This window comes from Daucus carota, chromosome 2 (assembly GCF_001625215.2).
Source record: "Daucus carota subsp. sativus chromosome 2, DH1 v3.0, whole genome shotgun sequence".
Lineage (NCBI taxonomy): Eukaryota > Viridiplantae > Streptophyta > Magnoliopsida > Apiales > Apiaceae > Daucus > Daucus carota.
In genome coordinates this window covers 12,992,528-13,012,199 of record NC_030382.2, presented here as the reverse complement: position 1 = coordinate 13,012,199, position 19,672 = coordinate 12,992,528, and the positions used below count along the sequence as shown (strand labels likewise).

The following is a 19,672-nucleotide window of genomic DNA, read 5'->3' as shown; positions in this document are numbered from 1 at the left end:
TTAACTGCATATTGTGGTGGATGTATAGAATAAAGGATACGCACCTTTAAAATGTGTGTGAGTGCTAAGAAATAAGAGTGTGAAATGGAGTATAATTTAAATATTTTTTATATTTTTGGTATTCCCATGCCAAATACTCATTTTCCGGACTCCCCGTATTTGCGTCCAGTACTTCCCAGATCTCAGGTGTTTTGGCTTGGGATTAATTATATAGAACCTTGGAACATTAGCTTTGAAGATTTTTCTGGTCTAGATGTAAATGCTGAGGTATCGAGCAATGGTACTAAAAAGGAAGTACAGTCTTCTTCAAGTGGATATTCTAGTTCCTGGCAAGGCTTTGTGTTGATCAACTATTTGTTCTATAGTTCCTTGGTTATGCATTTTTTAGGATTTGCTCACAAGTTTCTCCATATATAGTTGTGTTGTGTATATTTTTGACCAAATCAATTTTTTTTTTTTACCTGGATAAGCAGAACATAAGAGGATAAATAAAAAATAAATTAAATTGGTCTGTAGTTAGTGACGGTCAACCATAGTTTTGCATGCATAGACTATAGATAAAAGCCTAAATTGCTTCAGCAGTCCTGGCAAATGCTCGATGGATACATCTGAATGAACGACAACAGAAAGCTACTTGTGTTGAATTATAGAGGAAACTTATGCAAGGCTACTAATTAATAATAATCTGCTATATTCCTCTTTTATAGTTTCTTTCGGCTTCTTTTCATTTATGGGCGCTGATGGGATACTTCTGGTAAGCTTACATATGAAGAATCTATATTACCTGGAGTCAGCTAAAAGTGTCCAACATGGTTACCTGTCCGAGTGTGTCTCGGTAGTATTCTGAAAATTTACATGTTTTTGGCCTAAAATAAGTTCTGTAGTGTCTGTACCTATGTTCAAGTGTTGAGTGTCCGATGTTCAAGTGTTGAGTGTCCGACACCGGTACTTGAGGCAAAATGAAGAGTCAGGGTAACAGTGGGGAAATTTTCTTTTATAATTAGTATATATTTTTATCCCAGGATCAATTCGTTATAGTTTCCGTTTACTTATTTTGTATATGTTTCTTGTATTTCTTGTGCAGGTCTTAAGCATATTGACATCGTCCAGTGAGCTGATGAATCTTATAAACAATGTGGACACTGTCTTCCATTCTAAGCCTTCTGGGTCATCCAAACCCATACACAACAACTTGTACAGATTTGTTCCATCAATCAGAGAACAACTGCAGGTATGAAGACCTAACTGCATCTCTTTTGTGTGCGCGAGCGCATTCTTCAACTCTTTTTCAGATGTTTATATGTAAATCCCTTGTTCTTTTTTGCGTTACAAGGACTGGGAGGATGGATTGTGTGAAAATGATGCTGATGGCTCTTTCTTGCACGAGAATTGGAACAAGGATTTGCAGTTATTTAGTGATGGTGATGATGGCAGACAACAGCTGCTACAGGTTTATTTCCCCCTCTCTTCTTTTAGCATATAGTGTACTTAAATATATCTGTATGAACCATATAAATTCTAGGAACTGAAATGGTGTCATTCTAAATGTCAAGTCTCACTCACTAGTCACATTGTTATTGCAGCTCTTTGTGTTGCGTGCTGAGTCGGAGCTGCAGACTGTCTTGGGAGATAATCATGCTCAGAATATGGCTTGTTTAGATTCTATCAAAGCCCAGATGGGGTGCTTATTTGGTAACTCTACTCCAAGGAACACACAAGCAGTCCCCGAGACGAGAGAAAATCAGCATCCACGTGATGAGATATTTAGTCCTAGAGTGATACGCAACAAGAAGCAAACCGGTATGAAATACAGGGGTGACTGGTTGAAGCGACCAGTCTCCAATGATGAGATTGCATGGCTTGCAAAGCTGCTTGTGACTTTATCATGTTGGTTGAACGAGAAACTTGGCCTCAATCAGAGTGGAACCACCGATAATCAAGGCGCTGCTTGGTCCTATGTCGAGGTGTCGGGAGGCACAAGAAGTGTGAATGGACCTGCAGACACAATGAAAGTGGTGTTCTTGTCCGTTGTATTCTGGCTTATTTCAGTAATTAGGGCAACGGTGAAGCTCATGAGAGACCATGGCATGAAGGTGAACTTGCGGATTCTTGCTTCAAAGAAGATTATGATATCACTGCTTATGCTCGTTGCCTTCAGCGTCTTGAAGAAAGCAGTTTCCCAGTCCTAAACGCTGTATATATTGTAGTTTAACCATAAAGAAAAAAAAAAAACCAAAAGTGTTTTATTATAAAAAAGAGAAGATCACAAAGAAAAAGTTTGAACAATGGGTGGAGTCAAGAGTTAGAAGTCTCCTAGTTTTGGTGTTTTGTGGCAACATGTGGGAAACAATGTGCTCTGTTGTGTTGGCCGCAATCGCATGAAAACATATTACATATTGGTCAGTGAAATATTATTTCCTCTCTTTTTCTGCAGTCTAAAATTATCATAAATCGATTTTCTGTTAGAAGACTGTTATATTTATCGCTTCCGAATTTGTTTAACTCTTGTTCACCTCAAGAAAAATGAACGAGACACAAGGATGGTCTTTAAAGTGATCAATTTCAAATGACTAGATTGCATGGCTTGTAAGACAAAGAAAATGATGAAAATTGTGCCCCTAGTTCACAAAAGAATATGGTGTGAACATGAACCTGAGGATGCTGAGCCTTTTTCTAAAGTAGCAGTTCTTTCAGTAGTATGATGATCGTAATTGCAATAGTCTGAAAAGAGTAGTTCTTTTAAGTAGTCTGATCACTGATGATCGTAATTGGAAACTAATAGTTTGTTCTGAATAAAACTCTAAACACATGTTTAGAGTCTTTTTTGTCATATGTTTAAAGTCCTTTTAGGTGATTTACTTTCTTTGTAAAATTCTTAAGAAAAAAGATTGAGTTTGCAACCAAATGTAATTCAACACATACATTTTTTTCGTTGAAAAAAGTAGTGATTTTTTTTTTATTTTAAAGGATAAGAGTTCAACATAAAATGTTTAATTTTTAAATAATTGTTTAAGAATCCTACTATTATAATTGTTCCAAAAATATAAAAAATAATCATGATGATGATGATGATCTATATTTATTTATTAAAATAATTTATTTAACTTCATGTTGCATAAATTTTTAAATATAAATTTATACAAATCTTTACTCATATTAATAACCATCATAAAATAACCGAACATTAAGATACTAAAATATATAGTCCAAAATCCGGTTATTGAACTTATTTAATTATTACGCTCTCCATCGTCCTGAATAATATATGTTGGGGACGTGAATCGGCAAACCCTTTAATATTTTTATAAAGTATAATTTTGTAATTTATGTTTTAAATTTTTGCTTATTAATTAAAATTATTTTCAACAGTAAAAGTATTAATTTTAATGGAAAATAAATTGATCATATAATATTAATGAGAAGCAAATGATCAAATAAGTTCTCAAGCAATATGTTCTTCACGACCAAAACAATACTTTATACCTAACTTACAAGAACATTCAAATGTAGCCCTGATCATCAATAATGAGTCTACCGACATGAGAAATTTTGTGAAAGTCGGGTCCTTCTTCACCATCTTGCCTTTTAAGCCTATCATTGAAATCTTGAGGCATTTGACTTATTTGAAGGGACTTGAGGAACACAAGGCCTCCGGGAAACTCCTCCAACTTGTTACAACTTGCAATAATCAAGTATGAAAGGATGGGCATGCTTCCTTCCTCCACCCTCCATTTTTCAAGGTTTGTGAACTCGTGCAAAATAAGAACGGTGAGTTTAGGAAAACCGGTTGCGGAGCACACCATCTCCTTCCCCACATATGTATCCCTATACATTCGGAGAACACTCAACACTGGAAGCATTTCTAATATTGGCATTGGGTCTTCTTCCAGGTATGATTCCCCTAAATTTAAAGTTGTAATACAAATTGTGGATACATGCAGCGGAAATATTAGACCCACCTCTGGGATACACCCATATATTTTCAATTCCCGAAGGTTCAAATTTTCGGCATATACCAATTGTTTTAAGATCGTAAGATCATTGTTCAGCTCAATATCACAATAAACAATAGTGACACCCAAGAACCTCAGACATGAAGATGCTGAGGAGGCTACATCATCCAAGTTTTTCATCATTTCTTCCAGAATATCACAGCTACCCCTCACTGTTACCGTTAGTTTCCGAAGATTGATTAGCTCACGTAGATCCTTAACCTCACACCAACTAGTGTCAAAGTTCTCCAGGGTCTCTAACTTGCTCAACCCATTAAACCGTAATTTCGATTTCCTTCCCAAAACGTCAACTTTAAATTTCGGCAAATACAGATGCCGCAAACAATCCATCTTCACCAGAACATCTCTTGACAGCCATGGTAAAACATATATCTTGTCGGATATATCCAATTTTAGAGTTTGTAATAGCACCAACTTTTGTAGAGATGGAAAAACCGACAAATTACTGCCCCTTACACTAAGATATCGCAAGTAAACAAGGGACCCTAATGCTCTTCCAACATTAAAATGAGAAAATGCACCAGAAAAATTGGTATAATTCTCCACAGAAAAGACTTTTAGGAACCTAAAATTGGCAAAATGTAACCCCAGGGCCCGTGGCAGACTTCTCGCCCCAAACTCACAGAGGAGTAAAATTGATCGATAGCATTTTTGATTGCGTTTCTTGGTAAAGTAGTAATTAGCTTCTTTGCTAGAATATTCCTCATCCAAACGAATCACAACTCGAGTGGAAGCTGACCTTGACTCTGTAGTAGATTTGAGATGAAACTCATTTCCACTTTGGAAATGTATTACTTCAAAAAAATCTTCTGCTTTTGCTTGTATTAAAGACATGTCTCTCATAAGATCGTGCAGAGAACAAGATTCAAACTTTGTAAGCGATGATTCTACATCGTTAAATCTCACTTGAACCATACTCCTGTGGACTAGTTCTCCCATGTATGATTCAGCCACTTGTATCATTGTTTCTCCTTCCCTTTTGTCACTCGAGAGTATCATTCCTTCTGCGATCCATAGCTGATACAAAGTCTCTATGTCTATCGATTCATCTTCACTAAACTTAGATAAATATAGAAAGCATGGCTTCAGCTGAGGCGGTAAATCATTGTAGCTCCATATTAAAAAACTTAATATTTCCCTTTGATAGGCTTCTCCCAGTCCTTTCCCCGCCTTCAGGGATGATTTACTATCACGATATACCTTCTCCCACTCTATCAACGATGGTTTTGTTACAAGAATTCCACCCAAGACGACTATAGCTAGCGGAAGACCGGCACAATGTTCAACCATTTCCCTTCCCAGTTTTTCCATCCTCTTTACATCTCTGGTAATGTCTGCAACACACAACAAACGGGATTCATATGTGTGTCTGTGTGTATACACACAAGCCAAGATAATTTCTAATTCTTTAACTAGTGCAAATGTTTAAAAGACACATTCAAGTTAGAGCCATCGACGAACTTAACTCGGATAAACTTGAAGTTAACACGAGCTAAAATTACTGAACCCCATAATGTTTGTTAAGGTTATTAAACAAAATATGTGGTTCGAACTCAAGTTCGTTAACTCAAACCTCAAGAGGGCACTTAATGAACTGTTAGATTCGTTTACAATTCTAATACATAGGTTTGTAAACGAACATGAACGATATGTTATGGAACAGAACAATGTTCTTTTAGGTTGCTGGACAGATTTCTTCCCAAATTTATGGAACTTAGGTAACAAAAAATACAGTTAGTTAAGGTTGTCAAACAAAAGATATGGTAAAGAAAAAGCATATGAAATATAATTAACACAACCAAAATTATGTACCTAGACAATTTCCTGTGTGAAGTGCTTTTAACTTGAGTAGCTCCCAACTTTGTTCTGGACTTAGACATTTTGGCTTGTGAATGTATCCGTTTAAATTCACATAGTCAGCAACCTCAGCATTACGGCTTGTAAGCATTAATCTGCTTATGGACTTCCCGGCTGGAAATGCAGCTTTTAATGCATTCCAATCATGTGTTGACCATATGTCATCGAGGACTATCAAGCATTTTTTCCTTTCCTGGATTTGTAGCATATACTCCACTAGCTTGTCAGTCTCCATATTAAGGATAGAGTTTTTGTTCTCAGGGACGAGACATATAAGAATTCTCTGCAACACCCGATCTGTTTGCCACTTTCGCGAGATTGATACCCATGCTAAACCAGCAAAGTGAGTCTTGATGGCGGAGTGATTGTATATCTTTTGAGCTAGAGTGGTCTTTCCCAGACCCCCCATTCCACAAATAGATATAAGTGGGTAAGAATCATCAGATTCATTCACCAAATGTCGCACCAAGCATTCAACGTCGTCATGAAATCCAACAAATATCTCTGGTTCAGGAGTAGTGAAAGAGTGAAATCGCTTTAGTTTTCCCGATTCTCTGTTGGAGGAAGTTGATGATTCAGAAGTTGGTCTGATATTATAATCAGAAAACAAATCGAAGAAGATGGACATCTTTTTTTGTATATCTTTCATCTTCCTTGAAAACTTGCCTCTGTTCATCCACTGAAATGGTTTTTTAGTCGATGAGGCTTTAATAACAAAAGTTTCGACAGCATGTTCAGCATCATAGGCAAGCTCTCGTACATCCCGGAGCAAAATCCGGATTCTTTCTACATCCATCCTTGAATCAGCATCTGGTAAGAATGTCTTTATCCGCATGAGCTCGGTCACAGCTAGTTGAATTTCATCGCTCACTTCATTAAGGATTTGAGGTTTTTCAATCAATAAATCAGCGAGCCTTCCCATAACAATCGACACAATTGCTTCAGCCATATTAATTCGTTCAACTTTTTTTTCAGCAGAAACCAAACAAGTCTATATAAAGTACAGTTAAAAATGGGATGAGGGAGTAATAAATTTGATAAGGCTCAAATGTATTGGTGTCTTCAGCACATTGGATTCTCCATGTTACTGTACAGTTGCATTTGTTTATGATGTTGCTATGGTAGGGCTGTAAATCGATACGGACTATCCGGTGTCTCGGCTCATATCCGGCTCGAAAATATGATACATGTCTCATATTCGTTTTGAAAACGATCCAAATCTGGCGGAAAAATTAAGCCCGTATAATATATGATCCCGGATACGAGCACACCTATACCCGCTCAGATTCGGGCTCATATAACTTTTCATAATATTATCCTACCCGAATAACCGAATATGATCCGCGGTTCATATTCGATTCAAACTCATATACATATTATATTTTAACACCATCATATTTGCAAGTAAATAGTTATCATTTTATAAAATTTTAATATCTTATTTAAGTTTATATCTTCATAAAATATGATTTATTTAATGTGATCATACTTATTATCTTCATATATATTTAATAAATGATATATATCAATATATAACTATAAGTTTTAATTTAAAATTATTATACTTTATAATATTATGTTTACTTAGACTAATGATAGTTATTTGAACAAATGAAATAATAATGATACTTAGTGTTAGTGGATCATATCCGGCTCATATTCGATGGATCATAAACTACCCGGTTAAAAAATAGAAAATACGATACTGGATCATATCCGGTTCAGATCCGAATCTCAAATACCCGGGATCGGTTTAGATCCGAATAAAACGATCCCGGACCCAAATCTGGACAAGCTAAAAATAATATGATCCGGTACTTGAGCAGAGGGGTACCCGGGATCACCCGGATCATTTTACAGCCCTATGCTATGGGTTCTGTGGCACATGGGGAAGTCGGTCGAAGAATAGGGAAGTGAGTAGATTTTCTATGTGATGTTATTAAATAATTTCGAAAGTTGCAGAACTTGTCATCTTTAATGGAGAGATTATAACTATTGCTGTTTTCTTTTTATTTTAAAAAGAAAACGCTAGTCGGAGAGTTTGAACTGATGTGCTTGTTTGTTGCAAAAGGTCAGTTGCACTCATTACACAAGTCTCCCACATTAGTTGAGTTTGGAATATGATCTGATATAGGCAAAACTTGAGTTCAGACTTAAAACATAACATATAGAATCTTAAGTTCAAATTCCATGACCTTGCAATGCGAAGCTGGTCTTATTTTGGTGGATTGTATTTGTTTTCGGTCTTTTATCGGTGTTATTTGTTGTTGCAATGCGATGTTGGTAACGTTTTTGTTAAATAGCATTTGCATTCAGCCTATTATTGATCTTACAGCTTATGACTGTTAATTGAACAAACTTGTGTTAAAACATTTTTGCTTAGACCTAGAATATACTTCTGATATACTTGAACTCGTTCCTGATACGATCATTGTGAAATTAGTGGACAAATTTGTATAACAAAGTGTAATTTGGAGGTCAGTCAAAGAATAGGGAAGTGAGGAGTGATCACTTTATATTCTCTATTGCTGTCCAGTATTGCCCTTTGCCAAAGTATATTAATTAAACTATAATGGAGCCACTGTATATGACTCTGAGACAGTCTTTAACCATTTTCATGATTCTTTGGTTGCAAATTCAACAATAATTCATTAAACCATGTGATTACACCACATGATTATAATGTCCAGGACTTTAAGTACTGGCCAAGCAAGTTCTTTATATCTTTTTCGTCACTAATTATTGACTTTAATCTTTTTCATCACTATTGTCTTGGGCACCCGTTTAAAGCAGCACTTAGTCAATTTAGTAATCAAATTGATTGAGCCGATTAGTGTTCATATTAAAACCATTTTTTTCCCTTCTGTGTTTGATATTATGGTTCAATTATTTCAATTTTGTAATTACTATTCATACCTTTATTATGTCGAAAATCCTAAGCAGAACAGAAATTCAGGAGCTCAGTTTCACAAGACTATCCTACTCATCTTCCTTGATTACTTTTGTTGTCGTTGCTGTGTTTGCTGCAATTGCCTGCTCTCATTCCTTTTCAAGATGCCATTTGAAGTCTTTCTCTTGTGTTTCTGCAAACATCACCGCTCTTGGTTCCGCTTCCTGAATGACCTCCTCATAGCAAACCAAATGACTTTATACTCTCTATTCTTCTTCACTCTCCCCTTCTGCTAACAGACACTTGGAATCATCGGTTTGCTGCGTCTGCATCATGAGAAAATTACGTTTTGTTTCCAGAACTAATACAATAGCATTACTTGCTTTATTAAAATTAAAATTTGGAACACATTTGCTCCGTTTTTTGCTATTAATTCTCTTGCAAATATTTAATTTACTTTTTTCCCGTAAAATGTTGAATGTAACAAGCACTTGAGTATTATAACATACTCCATGATTTCTCATTCTTAAATATTTGCGTAATTCACTGATTCAAACATCTTGGGCGTTTAACTTATTTTGTATTTTGAAATAAATTACTTATATCTGGAAGAGAAAGTATGTAAATGTGTATTTTCTGCTAAATGTCCTCTAAACACTTAATATTATTTAATAGTATGTGAATGTGAAATTGTTGTCAAAATAAATGATTATATTTCAAATTAAGTTCACCCACACATGCCCGGACAATAGTGGCCGGTCTCCGCTAAGGAGATGGAATGGCTTGCAAAGCAGCAAAGCTCCTTGACTTTATCATGAGAAACTTGGCCTGAATCGTAGTGGAACCACCGATAATCAAGGCCCTGCTTGGTTCTCTGTTGAGGTGTAAAGAAGCACAAAAGGTGTGATATATGTTCTTGTCCTCTGTTTATACTTTTATAGATGGGTGAAATTATTAAAAAACTAAGAAAATTATATAATAGTACATTTTAAGACATGCTAGCAAAAAAAGACATGTAGTCTTTTCTTTTTTACCTGGATAAGCAGAACACAAGAGGAAGGCTACTTGTGTAGTTAGTGATGTTCAACCATGGTTTTGCATAGATTGCTTCAGTGGTCCTGGAAAATGCTTGATGGATACATCTGAATGAACCACAACAAAAAGCTAATTATTTTCTTTGAGCTTCTTTTAATTTATGGTTGCTCATGGGGATACATCTGGTAAGCTTACGTATGGGGAATCTATATTACATGGACTCGGCTAAAAGTGTTCAACATCTCTTTTGTGTGTGTGCGCGTGCGCATTCTTCAACTCTTTTTCAGAGGTTTATATGTAAATCCCTTGTTCTTTTTTGCTTTACAAGGACTGGGAGGATGGATTGTGTGAAAATGACGCTGATGGCTCTTTCTTGCATGAGAATTGGAACAAAGATTTGCAGTTATTTAGTGATGGTGATGATGGCGGACAACGGCTGCTATAGGTTTATTTCCACCTCTCTTCTTTTTGTAAGAATATAAAATTGATTTGTATTAATTCTTGTACCTCTAAAAAAGAGATTTCATAAATACTCTACTACTTCTAATAAATCTCCTAAAACATGATAGACTCAAATAGACTCAATACCTCTTACAAATTCTCTAGGACTCCAACAAACTTCCAACTACTTCAATCTAACTAATACTCAAAATATATAACTAAACAAATAATAATAATAAGTAAATTAATAGGGATGTATTCGATTGGGATTTTAATGGATTGTTTTTAGTTTATGGATTTTAATGGATTTTGATTTTGTGCGGATTTTTGATAATATGTCGCAGAGTTTATAGGATTTAAGCACAAATATGCTTCAAAATCCCATTGATTTTGGTGGGATTTCAAAAAACTTAAAATACACTGAAGAATGCCACAAAATCCATCATTTTATGAAATGCAAAAAAATCCATCAACATTTGAATACCATCAGATTTTAATGGATTTTAAACAATCCCAATTGAATACCATCGGATTTTAAAGCATAATTTTAATTCCCAATTGAATACCACCGGATTTTGTAGTATAATTTAAAATACCAATTGAATACCTCAAGATTTTAATTGATTTCAAACAATCCCAATCCAATACCCTCGGATTTCATGAATGCAAAAAAAGGCTTTAAAATCTCAATCCAATACACCCCTCTAAGATTATTCCAACAATCACCCCATAATCTTAAATTTACTTAAGAGAGTTTATGAAGCACTTCTCTTCATATGTGATTAGGCCTGGCAATTTGACACGTAACACGCTAACACGAAATGAAACGACACGAAAAAAATGGATATGAGTTTTGATTTTTGATACACGAAACACGAAAGTACACGAACACGAAATTACACGATAGATTTCGTGTCGGATATGGGTTTTCATTTTGGGTACACGAAAGTACACGAAATATTTATACATAGATTTCATTATATATATGGTATAATATATTATATATATATATATAACTGTGTTAAATAAATATATATGTATATGTATATGTAGATACATATTATAGATACATTAACAAATTTGTAGATAATTGTATGCGAGCATAAATATATCATTCATATTTAGTAAATTATATAGAAAAATATATATTAAAGCTATTTTTTGATTAAAAATATATTAAAAATTTTATATATAATGTACACGAAAAGTACATGAAAAATACACGAAACGTTTCGGATCGGATACGGGTTTCAAATTTGGTACACGAAATTGATAACGGGCGGATACGGGTTCACCTTTGAGTACACGAAACACGAAAGTATACGAAACAAAACGATTGCCACCTCTATATGTGATGCACTTCTCACTACCACCGATTTGTCGATGCACTTCTCATCAACACCAATTTGTTGATGCACTTCTCATCAACGCCAAATTCACTGGAGCACTTTTCTCCAGATACACATAATCACCCATAATTCTAAAATTCTCTCCAGGTACATATAATCACCCATAATTTTGAAGGAGAGGTTCTCCCTCAACTCCGTGATAAAAAACGCAAGATCCATCTCGTTCTGCATGACCTTCTTCCACTCTATCTTATTTTCCGCCTTCAGTAGGCATCGCCTCGTCTTTCTTGGCAGCCTCATACTATACATGCATCCCATACTACACATGCAGATGCAGCTTTGCCACAATCCTTCTGCAACGCCTACCTGAAACTATCTCGTCAAACACTCACTATGCGCCTTCACCACTAGCGGCGGCTTCACCACCGCCTGGCGGCGGAACCTGGCTCCAATGCCAAGTGTAGAATATAAAACTGATTTGTATTAATTCTTGTACCTCTACAACAAACATCCAACTACTTCAATCTAAAACTAATCCTCAAAATATATAACTAAACAAATATTAATAATAATTAAATTTAAGATTATTCCAACAGTTTTAGCATATAGTGTACTTAAATATATATGTATGAACTATATAAATTCTAGGAATGGATTTGTGTCATTCTAATTTCAAGTCTCACTCACTAGTTATATTGTTATTGCAGCTCTTTGTGTTGCGTGCTGAGTCGGAGCTGCAGACTGTCTTGGGAGATAATCATGCTCACAATATGGCTTGTTTAGATTCTATCAAAGCCCAGATGGGTTGCTTATTTGGTAACTCTACTTCAAGGAACACGCATGCTGTCCCTGAGACAAGAGAAAATCAGCATCCACGTGATGAGATATTTAGTCCTAGAATGTTGTGAAACAAGAAGCAAACTGGTACAAAATACAGGGGTGACTGGTTGAAGCGACCAGTCTCCAATGATGAGATTGCATGGCTTGCAAAGCTGCTTGTGACTTTATCATGTTGGTTGAACGAGAAACTTGGCCTCAATCATAGTGGAACTACCGATAATCAAGGCGCTGCTTGGTCCTTGTTTGTACCCAGATTTTACAGGCGTCAGGACATGACGGGAAGTGTACTGACACGACATGAAGTACCGACGACACGACGTGTGCAGGCTGATAGGGCAAGAGACTAAGTCTCAACTACCCACCTTTTTAGGAGATTATTCAAATTGGAGAATGGATAAGTGACACTAATTTAGGAAACTCAACATGCACATGGAGGGAAAATAGGAGATAAGGATAATAACTACCTTATCATAATCCTACAATATAGCCACATCTTGATGGGAGTTAGGGGAGTGATTATATCATCAAATTACAAGCTAATTAATCATTCTCCAAAGATATATTTAAGCTACACACAAAGCTGATGCTCGACGTCTTGGCTAAGACATGACGTGAAGATACTCGACATGACGTGAAGGTACTCGACATGAACGTAACAGCATGAAGAATAAGTCTTGTAACGATCCTAAGAGTTAGGAGGAGGTTATTCTTTATCCCTAAACTATAGGAGTAAGTGGAGAACGTGGAGAAACAACCTAGGAACGTGCATAAGTGTTGAGGGGGTATAAATACTCATGAAAAAGAGAGGTACATAACTGATACATATCATCTACACACTTCTACATGCCCACAACTTCATCTTCTACCCCATATCACTCATAAAGCATCAACCAAGCTTAAGATCATACAAATCAGTACACGTACATATACATACATTAACATATGATAGCTAAGCTTCTTCATCTTCTATCAAGGGAGCTCTACATCTTCATCTCCCCGAAATCATTCTGCCGACGGGTGCAACGTCAAGGTTAACCTGCTGCCGACGGGTGCATATTGCTGACGGACATGAACTACTTCTGAAGCCGACGTCTGTGTATTTATGTACTTGTATCATGTATTTCTCATACTTGTAAGCTGATGTTACATCATTATAGTGGATATTTGGCTGGGACATTCCCACCCGCGGTTTTTAACCTTTTACAAGGGGTTTTCCGCGTCACCAAAATTGTTTGTGTTCTTGCCTTTGATTTTCTTTTCGATATTTATCTATACGATCTACTAAATATTCATACATAAAAACACATACTCCATTGTTATAGAAATTAAATAGGCTTGGCTTTTAACCCGCAAATTTTGGTAAAAACAATTGGCGCCGTCTGTGGGAAACTAGCGAAGCACTTACATGATTTCTATGGCAATGGAGTTCACGTCGACGCGCATATTAATCGGTTCAAAAGGGGCTACAAGAGATAGGCGTCATGGATACACTGATTTTCTATATCACATCACTTTGGTTGACATGGCGAGAAGATTTCTGGTTACAAACATGGGGCTGTCCGACGGGTTGGCTGAATTGAAGTGACCACAAACGACCATGACATGTACGACTAGATTGACATGAACAAGTTACACTAATCTCATCACGTCTGACGGGAACTAGTAAATCACACGTGACACAACACGACCAACAAGACATGGATGACATCTAAACGACAAAAAACAACACCACAAGAGGACATGACGTGACACCAAAAAGAGAGACCGACATAATTGATTTTTTGACAGAAAGAATGAACACCTTCGCTTGGGATCACGACGAGACGATGGGTAGCAGCCTCGACATGAACATACACAAGTTAAATGATGACAACTCAAACCGCATACATGTCAAATGGAAATCAAACAGCATTATGATAATCACACGAAAAGCAAACAACTAAATCAAAAGGGACATCATACATGAAGTCGAGTGTCCAGAATGACTAGCAAACATGGTGACAGTGTAAAAATAACAACGTGACAGTTGGACATGAAGTCTTGACATGATGATCGACGTGACAGCTAGACATGAACTTTAGAAACATGACAGATCATGTCGAATACATTATCACCTATGAGTCACAAACAACGATCGAGTCACATATTTTGCTAATTTTGTGGCTGATTTCAGTCCAAATCTACTATCTCAACAGGAGATGATTGGGACTTGTCCTAAAATCGCCACAAGGGTATCGACATCACTGGTTCAACATGATGTGAAGTAAAAAGACATGACATGACCACGAAAGATAAACTAGAAGAAAGAATCAAAAATGGACTATCGACAAGTCCAAAAAACTTAATTAAGGTCAGCTTGATGACAAGGCGAACGAGGTACAAGACATATACCCAGAAAGGGGTACAACCTCATCAACTTATGCACATATCCGTAAACTGACATGACAATCAACATCATGACGGGACATGAATCATTGACGCCTTTGGAAGTGTCCGACGACTTCAACCTGATTCAACAAGACATTACGAACTACAAGTCCCCAGGGGCTCGAACATGTTACTTTTGGAACTTTATCACATGTAAGTGAACTCATCCTCTTTATTCTCTTAGTCTTTAGCAATATGATAATAAGTTGATTACGATCTTTACTTGGGCTGATGCTATTTAAATGATATTTCATGCTTCCAATGAATGTTTGCTTGAATAATTGATGATCTAATCATAATGACACATGTGCTTGTTTCTTACATGACTTGCTACTCTACCTGATAGATATGTGTGTTGAAATACGTTATGCAAGTTATTCTAAATTGTCCATGTTTAACTGCTTAAAGTTGACGTCTTCATCATGATATTTATTGTGACATGATATTGCATGAGTATATTTTAGATACATATTAATAGACAAGGAGGGCTGATCACCTATCCTACTACGGTTGATCATTATCGAATGATGGTGACGACAACACTACACATTACACAAATAACTTACGACGCCACGAATAATGACGCATTTCAATATTATGTATTTAAACATTACATAATCACAATTACAATTACGAGCTAAGTTTCAAGAGGGAAAGGCCTTTTAACTAGCCTACGAATGCATGCATCGACGTTTGAAAATAAACATATTTGTCGAATACATCAACGTTTGAAAATTAAATATTTGTCGAATACATATACTACATGCATCAACGTCTGAAAATTATATATTCATTGAATATATATATATTTGTCGAATACATATACTACGTGCACCAACGTTATAAAAAATAAATTTAACGACTACAATTACGGATATTACAAGTTAAAATACATTGACGTATTTAACATACATGTCGATGAAAACTCCACAAAATCACGCAAGTCACGACCCTTGGTCGGACACATAAATCACAATACACATTTCTACATGTCATCACTTACACGAGTCATGACAGATTGCATTGACGTCTGACGTGGCACGATTTCTACATATCACGTCATGATGACGAGATACACATCATGTCTACAAGTTATATATTACGAACGGAAGACATACTACAAAACACTTCACGTGTTGGTACTCCTATCCATTACGTCATAATCACTCCCAATTAAGGGGTCACATGAACCAATTTCAAGTCACGGACACCTGAGAATATGCAGCTAACAATGATAAGATTATATACGACATCTTACACATGTCAGAAGACATCTACAAGGGGCTTTACGAATATGACGCAAAGCGACGTCACGACTTGACATGTTAATACTTCGGGACTGATTGTAATTGTGTCCAAGCCTACAGGTAACTACGATATAGCGAATACAAAGCGTTCTCATCTTAGAACGTGAAACTGACGACAACAAAGCAGCTACTCGTCGATGTTTTCATCATTTAGACAACGATGACAACTCGAGATAACATTATAACGACAAAACGATATAGAGACTCGATACAAGACAATAGCGAACAAGACAAATCGACATGACATGATCACATGTTGCAATCGTTAGTATTTTAACATAGCATCGGTGTTCTTATTTGCCATGGTTTGAGGAAAACGGAGTGTACAAGAAGTAATTTCATTGGCTGCATGCCTCCACCCAATAAAATTAGGGGCTATTGTTTGTACCCAGATTTTACAGGCGTCAGGACATGACGGGAAGTGTACTGACACGACATGAAGTACCGACGACACGACGTGTGCAGGCTGATAGGGCAAGAGACTAAGTCTCAACTACCCACCTTTTTAGGAGATTATTCAAATTGGAGAATGGATAAGTGACACTAATTTAGGAAACTCAACATGCACATGGAGGGAAAATAGGAGATAAGGATAATAACTACCTTATCATAATCCTACAATATAGCCACATCTTGATGGGAGTTAGGGGAGTGATTATATCATCAAATTACAAGCTAATTAATCATTCTCCAAAGATATATTTAAGCTACACACAAAGCTGATGCTCGACGTCTTGGCTAAGACATGACGTGAAGATACTCGACATGACGTGAAGGTACTCGACATGAACGTAACAGCATGAAGAATAAGTCTTGTAACGATCCTAAGAGTTAGGAGGAGGTTATTCTTTATCCCTAAACTATAGGAGTAAGTGGAGAACGTGGAGAAACAACCTAGGAACGTGCATAAGTGTTGAGGGGGTATAAATACTCATGAAAAAGAGAGGTACATAACTGATACATATCATCTACACACTTCTACATGCCCACAACTTCATCTTCTACCCCATATCACTCATAAAGCATCAACCAAGCTTAAGATCATACAAATCAGTACACGTACATATACATACATTAACATATGATAGCTAAGCTTCTTCATCTTCTATCAAGGGAGCTCTACATCTTCATCTCCCCGAAATCATTCTGCCGACGGGTGCAACGTCAAGGTTAACCTGCTGCCAACGGGTGCATATTGCTGACGGACATGAACTACTTCTGAAGCCGACGTCTGTGTATTTATGTACTTGTATCATGTATTTCTCATACTTGTAAGCTGATGTTACATCATTATAGTGGATATTTGGCTGGGACATTCCCACCCGCGGTTTTTAACCTTTTACAAGGGGTTTTCCGCGTCACCAAAATTGTTTGTGTTCTTGCCTTTGATTTTCTTTTCGATATTTATCTATACGATCTACTAAATATTCATACATAAAAACACATACTCCATTGTTATAGAAATTAAATAGGCTTGGCTTTTAACCCGCAAATTTTGGTAAAAACAGTCCTACATCGAGGTGTCGGGAGGCACAAGAAGTGTGAACGGACCTGCAGACACAATGAAAGTGGTGTTCTTGTCCGTTGTATTCTGGCTTATTTCAGTAATTAGGGCAACAGTGAAGCTCATGAGAGACCATGGCATGAAGGTGAACTTGCGGATTCTTGCTTCAAAGAAGATTATGATATCACTGCTTATGCTCGTTGCCTTCAGCATCTTGAAGAAAGCAGTTTCCCAGTCCTAACCGCTGTATATATTGTAGTTTAACTATAAAGAAAAGAAAAACCAGAAGTGTTCTATTATAAAGAGAAATATTACAAAGAAAAAGTTTGAACAATGGGTGGAGTCGAGGGTTAGAAGTGTCCTAGTTTTGTGTTTTGTTGCAACCTGAGGGCAACAATGTACTCTGTTGTGTTGGCAGCATGAAAATATATCACATATTGGCTAGTGAAAAATTACTTCCTCCGATTTTCTGCTGTCCAGTACTATCATAAATTAATATTCTGTCGTTATGCTGTTATATTTGTGGCTCCGGGATTCCTTTAACACTTGTCCATTTCGAGAATAATGAATGAGATACTAAAATAGTCTCTCTCGAGTGAGCAATTTTCAATGTTGGGATTGGATATCACATATGGTTAGTGAAATATTACTTCCTTTTCATTTTCTGCTGTCCAACATTATCATAAATCGATATTTTGCTGTGTAAGAATACCTCGGCTCTGAATTTTTTTAACTGTTGTTCACCTCAAGAATAATGAATGACTAGAGAAAGAGAAGTCAGCCTCGTCGGACATGGGCTAATCAATTAAGTTTGGACATGAGAGCTTTGAATCTCACGGGTGATATAATATTAGATAAGAATGATTGGGGACGGGTGATATGACATTAGATAAGAATGATTGGGGACGACTTATTAGAATAATTGAGACTAGGTCTCGTTGCTTACAGAGATTACGAGGTTCGTTGCATTATGTTTTGAAGGATTAGCTCAGTTCATGGATGCATTCGTGATAATAGGAACTGTTTAGGTAAGTCCTCAGTTCACAGATGCATTAGGAACTATTTAGGTAAGTCCTGTGTGAAGAAGGACATGGCTAAGATATTATATTCTTATTATATCACAAACTGTATATTTATTTTATTGTGCACTAAGCGGGGGTCTTCACCGAAACACCTCTCTACTTTAAGTTGAAATTAATAATCTGTTTCGAATATAATTTATTTTTCTGCGCCAGAGAGTATAGAATTTAAGGATATAACACATGTTTAGAGTTCTTTTTCGATAATATACAATCTTTTTAAAATTTTTAAGAAAGTATTTTTGCAATTTGAAACTAAACACAACTTCTCCGTTGAAAAAAATGTTTTTTTTTTAATTTTAAAGATTTAGAGTTCAGGATAAATATTTTTTTCTAACTAAAAAATCGTTTTTCTACAATTAACACAAGCGACATATGTATAAAAACATAATATTATTATATATATTTATTAATAAATAACAGGTGATATTTTTCAACCGAAATTAATTAACATTATTTTTAAATATTCTAACGGTCTCACATTAAAAGTGATATTATAAATTTATACTATACTATATATTATTATACTGTTAAAGTCGAAAGCCGAAAAATAAAAAGTTCAATTGGTTAGTTGGTCGGTCGATCAATCGAGTTTGGTGAGACTGTTGGTATTCAACCCACAGACCTCATTAATTTATAATATGTTATAATATTTTTTTATTATCTATCGAATCAAAACATTAAAAATTAGGTAATGGATCGATATTTGGGATTACGCGTCTCTTTGACTTATAATATGTTTTATACTATATTATTAATTATTACTAACGAAATATTATGAGGTTGATTGGTTGATTTATATATGGGTTTATAGATCTCCTTAAATTATAACATGTAAATAAATATATTTAACATTCTCATCAAAATATATGTTCGACCTAATTTTTAATTAGTCATTTGACGGACTTAAGTATTAAGAATTTATCAGCT

The 19,672-nt window shown here is 35.9% G+C and overlaps 2 protein-coding genes across 2 annotated transcripts; one reads left to right on the top strand and one right to left on the bottom strand.

The window, feature by feature from the left end:
* The first annotated feature begins 730 nt into the window (after positions 1-730).
* Positions 731-2,423, top strand: LOC108207100 (hypothetical protein). The gene is made up of 4 exons (XM_064086639.1): positions 731-754; positions 1,085-1,231; positions 1,334-1,450; positions 1,584-2,423. Exons 1-4 carry the CDS (start codon positions 731-733, stop codon positions 2,187-2,189), a joined length of 894 nt encoding a protein of 297 aa, XP_063942709.1. The 3' UTR covers positions 2,190-2,423.
* A 968-nt stretch (positions 2,424-3,391) lies between these two features.
* LOC108208587 (probable disease resistance protein RF45) lies at positions 3,392-6,986 on the bottom strand. The gene is made up of 2 exons (XM_017379119.2): positions 5,826-6,986; positions 3,392-5,347 (listed from the first exon to the last, which is right to left on the bottom strand). The coding sequence occupies exons 1-2, from the start codon at positions 6,817-6,819 to the stop codon at positions 3,501-3,503; spliced, it is 2,841 nt and encodes a 946-aa protein (XP_017234608.2). The 5' UTR covers positions 6,820-6,986; the 3' UTR covers positions 3,392-3,500.
* Between the last annotated feature and the right edge of the window lie 12,686 nt (positions 6,987-19,672).

Bases quoted from the DNA above. Each gene is read 5' to 3' on its own strand.
- LOC108208587 (XM_017379119.2), bottom strand. From the start codon at position 6,819: ATGGCTGAAGCAATTGTGTCGATTGTTATGGGAAGGCTCGCTGATTTA. The intron at 5,348-5,825 runs GTACATAATTTT...TGTGTGTTGCAG, and splicing joins TCACACAGGAAATTGTCTAG to ACATTACCAGAGATGTAAAG.
- LOC108207100 (XM_064086639.1), top strand. From the start codon at position 731: ATGGGCGCTGATGGGATACTTCTG. The intron at 1,232-1,333 runs GTATGAAGACCT...TTGCGTTACAAG, and splicing joins CAATCAGAGAACAACTGCAG to GACTGGGAGGATGGATTGTG. The intron at 1,451-1,583 runs GTTTATTTCCCC...TTGTTATTGCAG, and splicing joins GCAGACAACAGCTGCTACAG to CTCTTTGTGTTGCGTGCTGA.